Raw genomic sequence first — 10185 nt, forward strand, 5'->3', positions numbered from 1 at the left:
CCGCGTACGAGAGGCCACCGCACACCGAACCGGCCTCCCCGCCGCCTCCGCCTGCCCTCGCTGGGCTGTCGGTTCCCCCTGGGCCTTGGGCTTTCTCCTTGTGAAACGCCGCTAAAAGGAAAACACCCAACGTGGGCTTTTTGTGGCCAGCCCGGGTTCCTCCCAGTCACCGTTTTTAAGCGCACGGCCGGTTGCTTCTCCAGGAGAACACCGGGCCGGCCTCCCGGCACCACAGGCCACACCACCACGAGTGGTTTCCATTGGGACGCCGCGCTCCCCCTCACGGGCAGCACCCGGCCGCATCCCCGTTCCCGTCCCCGCACTCGGGGCCCGAGGCCGCCCCGGCCCCTCAGCCGCGCGGGGGAGGGCAGGGGCGCCCCAGCCGTTGGCCCGCGCGACGCGCCCCCGCCCATTCTGCGGTTCCTAGGGCGACCGCGCCAGTGCCTGAAAGACCCGACGGCCACCGCTTTCCCCCTCCGCTCGTTTCGGCTCTGCTTCCCCCGTTTCCACGCTGCACAGGGCAGTGGGGCCCGTTTTTTTTAATCTTCAGCCGCGCTCCGCGCCGTTTGGGTGGCAGAGCGGGGTGTTTCGCTCAGGCGTTCGCGGCGGGCAGTCCGACGGTTGAGAGGCAGGGAGAGGCGGGTCCTTCCCGCTCCCCCGCGCCCCGCCCTCGCCGTATAAAGCCGCCGTCGCAGTTGGGCCCCGAGCGCCGCCGCCGCCAGATCCCGTCAGCGCGGAGCCGGACGCAGCCGCCTCACGGTGAGGCCTGCGAACTCAGGGGGTTGCCCGGTGCCGGCGGGGCGGGGATAGGTGCTGGAGGCGGCGGCAGGGGCTGGGCCGGGCCGCGGGGCCCGCTCGGTGGGGGCAGTGGGCCTGGCCTGGTCGCGCCTGGCGCGGGCGGCTGTGACGGCGGAGCTCCCAGGTGGCGGCCGGGGAGGGTCGCTGAGCCGAGGCCTGAGCCCTTCCTGGGCAGTGTGGGGCTGAGACGCTCACGGTGCCCTTAGGGGAGGTGGGGGGTTGGCTGTGTGGGAACGTGCCGCCTGTGGGGCCTGGTAAATAAAGCTGAGGCGCTGCCCCCGCTCAGCCCCCGCGGGGCCCGACCCTCCCCTAAGCGGCTGTGGGGCCGCCCCAGGGCTCCCGGGCAGCTCCTCCTGGCGAGGGAGGCTCTGGAGCGGCACTGCGAGCAGAGCGGCTCAGGTGCGAGGTGATGGAATAAACGCAGCGTTGCAGCCGGTGACACGGAGGGGAAGGGGCGGGAATCCATCCGGAGCGGCGCTGGGAGACGTGGAGTTGCCTGGTAGCGCTCCTGGAGGTGCCCGAGCTCTGCGTTTCGATCTTATACATGCAAATTACTGTTTTAATTCATGTGTAGCTTTTGAGACAGCTCTCAACCTGTTTTGCTGTTGTTCAATAGAGCTGTTAGGACCGGTCTGCTTAGTCACTCGATTGTTGTCTTGCTATCCTGGGCCTGTCTCTTTCCAGAGCTGTGTGGCAGTTTGCTGAAAATGTTGTTTTTCTTATTTATTTATTTATTTATTTATTTAAATTCTTCCAGGCCACTACTCTGTGGTTTAAAAAAAGGAAAAAAAAATGGATGAAATATTGATCTTTTATCAGTGATAAGACAATAGATTAGCTTCATTCTGCCTCATTAAAACTCTTAACAATAGCCTAAATGTCTTGATGAAAGTGGGTTTGGGTGTTACAAGGGTCTTAATGCGAATATTCCTGCAGGGGCTGGACTCGTTAAGACAGCACTGTGTAAACCTGGGCACCAGCATGGGATGGCTGGTGAATGAAGCTGGGTTTGTTCTAGAGTGCTCTCAGTCACTGCAAGAACAGATGCATTAAATCTGGAATGTATGCCTAGATAATTTTTTTTTTCAGAGCATCATTGAAACTACAAACTCAGAACTATGCTTTACTCAGAATTCTATTTTTGTGTGTATATATTTGTTATCTTTGGAGCAGTCTTAATCGTGTCTCTCCAGAACACCCATCTTAATTAGAAGTAGCACTGTCATATAGGGTTACATGACTGTGTAAACATTAACTATCTGCTTGTGCTGCCAAATGGAAATTAAAGCAACGAGGGCTTCGTGCTGGTGTGAGCTGTTTAATAGCATGGTTTGGCTGGTCTCCACTGGCCTGGGTTTGGTGCAGTACTTTCAGACTCAGTCATGCTGATGAGCTGCAGGAGACATTCAGAAAGGGGTAATGTAAGTTTGCTGAAAGTGGTCTAGCTAATTCAATTTTGGTACCTCAAGTACTACTGTAGGGAGCTGGCTCTTAGGTTTGGTGGGGGAAGAACATTTGAAAAGTAAATGAAATTAATTTGAGGTTCTCTGTTTCTAGAGCTGCTCTTTACAGTGCTCTTGCAGGCTGTATTTACAAATACAGGCTTTTGAGATCTTTAAGCAGGTGACTTGAGGAAAAAATTGATACTGTTGCAGTGGTCTGCTGCTAACAAACATTTTGAGTGGTAAAGGAACTTTTTGTAGCACATCCTACTAGTTTGTTGAGAACTGACTTATAGAAGTTATGTGGCCACACGGTTATGTTTATCACGTCCTCCAAGTCAGTTGATACAAGTGCAGTGATACCCAAACAGATTTAATGTGTAGTTTCAGACAGAAGCTGTAACCTATGAGCTGCTGTATCAAGTACATTTCTTCTGGGTTTGAGTTGTTAAATATCTGGAAAGATAGATTCTTGAAAGGTTTATTTTCATGCTGTTGACATATATGAAGTCTGTTGCTTCTATTGTATGTCTTATTATGGTTTGAAAAACTCTGCTAAAATGCATAGTCATCTTGGTCTTTCCTAATGCCAACAAAGTGCTGATCCACCTTCCTACTCTGTAAGAGTAGCCTTCATCACAGTGATATACTGCTTTTTATTCTCTTCAGAAAACCAAACACTTTTCTTAAGGAAACTCCTCGATCCTGAGTAACCTGGTCTGTTTGGCTTTGGAGGAAGGGAGGCTGGACTAGATTTTGCCTAGAGGGGTTCCTTCCAACCTCAATTTTGTGATTCTGTTCAAGAGGTTATAATTTGAAAACTGAATATTCAAAGTGAGTAGCAGTTGTTTGGATTTGAAAACAGTAGTGTTTGGAAGTCTTGAAAGTAAGCTCAAGAGAAGTATAGCTTTAGTGTTGTACTATAAAAAAATATGAGCACAGACTAATCCGTTTTGTGTATTTTCTGCTTTCAAATGAAGAAAAAAGTTCTCTTACATTGAGGTTACACTTCTTTCTGTCGATCCTTGTTTCTTAAGCAGGAGGATTAATGAATTTAGGCCTGTCAATCGAAGCAGTGAATAATCTGAGCATACTTTAGGTGGCACTGGGCTGTCTGCTGTTAGTAAGGACCAGTATAAATAGGAAGGGTAGCATACATATTTAAGTCAGCTAAACTTGTAACATTTGCTGAAGATTGTGTGGAAGTAACTGTCCTTCTCTTGTAGATGCCTTCAATTAAACTCCAGAGCTCAGATGGCGAAATCTTTGAAGTTGATGTTGAAATTGCAAAACAGTCTGTCACTATAAAGACCATGCTGGAAGGTAAGAGTGAGGCCTGAGGAAGCTTCAGGGAAGCTTTTTGAACAGGAATTGTGACCAAAGGGGACAAACTGGTACTGGATTTCTAGGCCTATGGAGCAGTTTGCTGTCTTAGGTCAGAACAGCTGGAACAATGGCTGTTGTAGCTGAAGCTATGTTTTGGGTGGATGTGCTCTTGCAAAAAGCTTAAAGTTAAGTCTTCTTGTTAAGAGCGTTTATAGGGAGACTAGTGAAATACAAGCACCTCACTGTCTCACCTACAGCGTGCTTTGGTTTTGTGAAAGTTAAACAAACAGAACATCTACTAATATTAAAAACTGAGTTTATTTAATCATATAAACCAGTCTTAAAATGTAAATATCCTTTAAATGGGGTGGGAGATCATAAATAAATGCAATGAAGACAGAGATAAAATGAAACCTGTATTGTGAGACTATGAATGCAGTCAAATTATTTGGAATAAATACCTAGTTCTGATCTCCTGCCCACATAAAACTGAAACAAAAGAACTCATGGTGGGGGAGGGGAAGTCTGCCAGATGGCTAGGATACAGAGCGAACTGTGTCTAATCCCTCTAGTGCAAATCCTCATTGTTTACTGGGTTGTTTTTCCAGTTTTGGGGTGTCTTCATGAATTGGGGAAAAACATCTTTCTGTAGATGTAGCTAAAATTCTGTTCTTGGTAATAAATCTTTGGGTGTGACACCTTATATATAAGAATAATAAAAGTAAGATTGAATTACTCCCAGCATTGAACACTTCAATTCTGTTAATAAGATGTTGTTGAACATGACTGGCAACATGAGCAGGAAATGCAGCAGTCGGTTGGGATACGTTAGGGAGCACAATGAATTGCAGTGAAATTTGCAGTCCAGCTGGTTAAGCATCAGTTAATAAACGTTTTGTGTTGGATGCTGCAGCTGAAAGGTCGGATTGTGTTGAGCATCATGGGACCACCATGACCAAGTATCATTTTTTGATAACAGATGAAATTGCTGCCTTGGAGGTGGTGGGAACAAGTTGAGCAGAGTTTACTAAATGTGAGATATTGCTTGAATTATTTCCCCATACCACTAATTTTGAACTGGTCACTTCTTACACTAGTATCTGCCACTGTGCAGATACTAGTGCATTTGAAGTTTCCAGTAATTGGTGATATATGCAGTACCCTTTAATGTCAGTATTTTAGTTTCTGGATTTATGAAGTTATTTCAAACAAAAAGTAATGCTAATTAATATCCCAGTAACAGTAACAATAGTTGACTTGCCTAATCCAGAAGTACATGCTATTTTTGTGTACAGATTTGATCAGTGATGATGGTGTGACAGTCTTCTTAAAAAATAAGTTCCTTAGGGATGTAGAGTTGTCTCATCTGTGCATATGAGTGAAGGTCTGTGTAGGTAGTCAATTATGTAACTAATTATAGGATGTTAATCTTTGACAGCTAGGGTCATCCAACTGTTAGCTTTTGTGTAATTAAAAAACCCCATTTTCTAATCAAAGATGGCTAAGATGGTATTTGTTCTGCATATCAAGTCCAAATTTTTTTTTTCCAATTTTCACTTTGATTCCTTAATCAGATGAAGGAGACAAAGTGACAAACTTTATCCAAATCTCTCTAGAACATGCTGACAAGCTTTTAAAACAAAGTATTGGAAACTATGCTTTTAAATGTTATTTGGATTGGAGGGTTTGTGCTGCTTAGTGTGCAAACTCCTTCAGATGTTAAGAATCAGTACAAGTGCTTCAGAGGCGGCAAATTAATGAGCATCTCTATGGCTATGGTATTTCCTGCTCCTATAGGGGACAAAAAATTGTCTGTCCTTACCACAGTAGATCAGAATTCTTATTAAATAATAAATTGAATAGGAGATCTCAGTTGGAAGACTTTGGTTTAACCTGTGGACTGAACTGTTGAAAGTGATAAAAATACGTAAATATTTGTCTGATTCTTCAGCATATCCTGTTCCCAGAACACTGAGCTAGCAAGTTCTGCTCTAACAAGCAACTGACTGTTTAACCATTGGTTTGTTGTTGCTCTCATTTGAGGTAGCTTTATTAGCTCCTTAGCCTAAACTTGGTATAACCTATTATCTGTAATGCAGCCATGGCTACACAGAGCCTCATCAAAGCTTTCTAGAAGCTTCTGACTTCTCCAGTCTGAGATCCTTTGCTACCAATCCATTCAGCCTCAGTGTTGTTGAAATAGCGGAGAACTGGTGAAGCAGCCCAATTCAGAAAAGAGTAAATGGTTTTGCCTGCTGATTGCTTAGTCATCTTTCTGTTTTTAGATTTGGGAATGGATGATGAAGGTGATGATGACCCAGTCCCTCTTCCAAATGTGAATGCAGCCATCTTAAAAAAGGTAAGTTGCTGGATGTGGTAGTGTTGTATAGCAGTAATGAAATGTGAAATTCATGTTGGCTATTATGAACTATTGTATTAAAAATACTTCTAATGTGCTAGCTACAATTTTAACCAGTCTGAGGTGCATGAACGCAGACATCTAGGGTGTCTGACAAGTGGAATGAGGCTGGTGGGCAGGTAATGGCAGAAGACTGACGGGGTGACCCCCCGGAACAGCAGCCAGAGGCCAGACAGGCTTCGTAAGGTGCTAAAGTGTGCTGGGCATCTGTGCACGCTGCTATTTCGTGGTATTAAGGCACTGATTTTAACTGGATTTTGTAAACTGAAGTGGCTGTTCATGAGATCCAAATGTTAGGAGACTGGATGAAGGGACAGGCAGTGGAGAGAGGACCTGCAGTAGCTGTGTCCCTCTGGCCGTCACGGTGCTTAAGAGACACCGTGCACACTCACTGGTGTTAAATTCATGGTTATTGTTGGTTCAGGTGAGAAAAGCGGAACAAGTATGCTGCTATCTTCTAAGATGCTTTTTGCTCTGGAGTAGAAAGTGTTGTGCCAAAATAAACACTGGACTGTTTAGGACTAAATACAGGGTTAGGAATTATTTCCTAGTGAACATACACATAAACAGCTTGGAAAGTCTCTTGGACTGGCAGAATGGAACGGGATTTTACTTGCAGTACATCCCTGTTCCTTTTAATTGTCTGGGTGATGAAGTGATGAGGTTTTTGTTTGTTGTTGTGTTTTGGTGGTTGGTTTTTTGTTTTGTTTTATAAAATGTACAGACTTAGGAACATGTGAACTTTTACCAGGTGAACTTTGTACTGTGGCAGACATCCTGCTGGCAGCTGTTACCACTCTACACTCTTATGTAGTATTCCGCTTAATAAATATTGTGTTTCTGCAAAGAGATTAAACGCTGAAAAATGAGGTTTAGGTTTCCTTTGTACAGTCCTGTGTGTGTTAGCACAGGGTTGAATATAACACCAGCATCTGCCTTTTAAGAGATAAAATAATTAACTAGCTGTCTTAAATGGGGTCCTTGAAGGTGTTTGTACTCCGGGATTGGGAATCAGTTGTTCTAAGATGAAAATATTGGGTAACGGAGCATGTTTATACAGGATTCTAGTATTAATCTAGGGAAAAAGGTGCAGTTCTTATAAAATGATGTTAAGTTATAGTTGGGGGCTAATGGGAGAATAATTTGGATAAAACTTTAATATCAAAACAATAATTAGGTGATTCAGTGGTGCACCCATCACAAGGATGATCCACCTCCTCCTGAGGATGATGAGAACAAAGAAAAAAGGACAGATGACATCCCTGTGTGGGATCAAGAATTTCTGAAAGTAGACCAAGGAACACTCTTTGAACTTATCTTGGTAAGTGTGTTCAAAAGTGTAAAGGCTACACCTGTGAAGTGCACACTGTTGGTGCACTTGACAAATCTTTATGCTTCTTCAATAACTTCTTGGGGGGTATGTGGAGAGAGCCAGTAGTTTGCCAGAACTACTCGCCAAAATTGAGGATGTTAGAATGCTTGTTAATCTAATGTTGCACATTAAACTTGCTCATTTATCCATTAATACACTTTTCTGAATATGAGGCCCTCAGCTGTCTTTTTTCTTGTGGCTCTTGAGTCTTAGTTGAGGGCTTATTCCTAGGAATGGAGTTCTGGAGATCTGCATACAAATCAAAATCTAGTTTTGACTTAAATTTTGTACCTTGTGTGGTACTTTGGGCCAATGTTATGTGTCTTAGCTGGTCAACAGCACTTCAGCTTCAAATGTTTGCAGGCTTCTGAAAGACCTTTGTAGAAGAAGGAACGGGGGGGTGTGTCTTTGGTACAAATTACAGTCTCTTCTGTTTGGCAAGCAAGTTTTAGGTACTCTGAGATTCTAGCTAGAAGTTTCTCAAAATGGAGATCTGTTCGCAGTTATAGTATTCTGCAGTTTCAGTGTAAGCAAGCTTTGGTAGTATATCAACACAGGCAGAATATTGATATGGAAGCTTTAAATTTGGAAACTCTTCTACAGGCTGCAAATTACTTGGACATCAAAGGTTTGCTTGATGTCACGTGCAAGACAGTGGCAAACATGATCAAGGGGAAAACTCCAGAAGAAATTCGCAAGACATTCAATATTAAGAATGACTTCACTGAGGAGGAAGAAGCACAGGTACTTGATCTGGGTTTAATTATAATTTGGCGCCTTTTCGTTACGCTGAATTGCTGTGGCGCTTCACAATTCAATGCGTGATACAACTGACTTGCTAGCAGTAAGCGTAAACTGATACATGAACTCCTAATTGGAAGATTGCTACTGGTGGAAGACCTTTCAGTGCCTATAGCCCTTGTACCCTGTTGCCTGAAAAGGTCAAGACAAAGCTTATTGACTTCTGATCTCAGTGTGTGTCTGAGAAAGCATGTAGGATTGTCTATGGCAGGCTTAGCTTGCTGGTTTGGAGCTGTAGTAAGAATGCTGAAGATGCGTTGTTGCATGTGGCTGGCAGGTTAAGATGTTTGGATTCTCATCTTTAAGAAATGAACTAATTAATCTTCCAGCTTGAACAACAAACCAGCTGTAAAATGGCAGAGTTGGGAAAGATCAGAGCAAGATGCCTTGTTTAAATACAAAGGCTGTGAATCGTACACTTTAGTTTGTCCTCAGTGCCATGTCATGAAACAAACAATTTAGTCTTAAGCTAGTCTGTTTGCTTTACTTAGTGGAAATAATTCAGTTTTGATCAAATCTAGGCATGAGAACTAGATTTATTGGTTTATATTGATAAACAGGTCAGTTTGAGAGACTCACTTCCTAATTACAAACCCTGCATGAAAAATTCAAGCTACTTCCAGCTTTATGCCTTTCTGTGTTAAGTAACCCTTAATGCTTAGGGGAATTTACAGCTAACTTTTAGAAGTTCACTGCAACATATTAATAGTTAAAATGTTTTGGTTTTTTAGGTACGCAAAGAGAACCAGTGGTGTGAAGAGAAGTGAAGTGTTGTGCCTGACACTCAAACACTGTAAGGATTGTTCCAAATACTAGTTGCACTGCTCTGTTCATAATTGTTAATATTAGACAAATGCAGCAGCAAATGAAGTTGTGTTAGCAGGATATTGTTCCCTTTGCATGTGTAGTGTTCTTTTTGAGTACAAATTTAAATCTTCTGAGTTTTTACTAGTGTAATTGGATGTCTTTTTACTTTACTCTGCAATGAATAAAACTGAACTAAGTGTGGGTTCTCTATGGAAAGTAGCACTTAAGGTAATTTTATTACACTTTTAAGCTGTTCAAGTCCAGTTACAGTGCTAAACATTGACTCCATTGTAAATAAAACCGCCTATGACATCTTCCTCAAGAAGAACGAAACACTTGTATTTACAGGGTATTGATAGCTTCAGAAAGAAAAACAAAGCAGAATGTGTCTTGGGGGACTAGGTAAAGTAAAAAAAGTTACTGCATTTCTTACAGAAACATTGTGGGGAAAATTAGTGTTACTTAAAGCTATATAACTTTCAAGATGGTTCTTGTCCTGCATAGAAAAAGAGAGAGATTAAACAAAAAAAAAGACCTTTTTGCCCATTTTCTTGTCCTGTTAGTCTTGTTTTACAGACTAGTGAAAGATGTGATCTAGAACTAAGCAAGCCCCTGATGCTTAAATTTGAATACTTCAGCCATGTCTTGAAGACCTGCCTCTAGCTGGTAGCAAAGTGTGTTGCTTTATGCACAGGATGGGTGTGTTTTTTTATACATATTCCTGTTACAAGTGGATCCAGGTTTGACCAAAAATGAACGACATTACCAAAGTTAATATTATTGACCTGTGCATGCCATTAGTGGCTTGTTTTTAGGCGATTTTAAACAACCTTTGTGATGTAGCTCTTTAAAACATGGTTTTGTGTGTCCATGGGAAATCTTACCGCCTCTGTATGTGATACTTCAGCTTGTAGAGACTTAATTATTTCATACGAAGCTAATGCAATATCAAGCTTAACTTCTTTGGACAAAGCCACTTGCAACTAGTTAAACAGTAACTGGTTTTCTGATTTTTGTTTTTTTTAATTTTGATTTTTACAGTTCCCTTATAGGGAGTAGGAGATGGGTGTGTGGTAGATCTTTGAGGTGTGCTCTTAGCTTGTATTGCATTCCATTCTCTGTATAAACCTTAGAGTAGAATGAACCTTAATAAACATACTTATCTCACTTTAAATATCAGTGTTTCACTTCTGAATTAATAAAGGGCTTTTAAACTTTCA

The 10185-nt window shown here is 42.7% G+C and overlaps 1 protein-coding gene across 4 annotated transcripts; it reads left to right on the forward strand.

The window, feature by feature from the left end:
• The first annotated feature begins 671 nt into the window (after window positions 1-671).
• SKP1 (S-phase kinase associated protein 1) lies at window positions 672-10185 on the forward strand. 4 transcript variants are annotated; one of them, XM_080353425.1, is made up of 7 exons: window positions 672-759; window positions 3467-3563; window positions 5852-5925; window positions 7163-7306; window positions 7961-8101; window positions 8890-8951; window positions 9529-10185. In XM_080353425.1, the coding sequence occupies exons 2-6, from the start codon at window positions 3467-3469 to the stop codon at window positions 8923-8925; spliced, it is 492 nt and encodes a 163-aa protein (XP_080209551.1). In that variant the 5' UTR covers window positions 672-759; the 3' UTR covers window positions 8926-8951; window positions 9529-10185. The 4 variants fall into 4 exon arrangements, with proteins under 4 accessions (XP_080209551.1, XP_080209548.1, XP_080209549.1 ...); XM_080353422.1 differs by having other exon boundaries at window positions 8890-10185; XM_080353423.1 differs by lacking the exon at window positions 672-759 and adding an exon at window positions 1295-1312 and having other exon boundaries at window positions 8890-10185.

Source organism: Nesoenas mayeri (assembly GCF_963082525.1).
Source record: "Nesoenas mayeri genome assembly, chromosome: 14".
NCBI classification, from domain to species: domain Eukaryota; kingdom Metazoa; phylum Chordata; class Aves; order Columbiformes; family Columbidae; genus Nesoenas; species Nesoenas mayeri.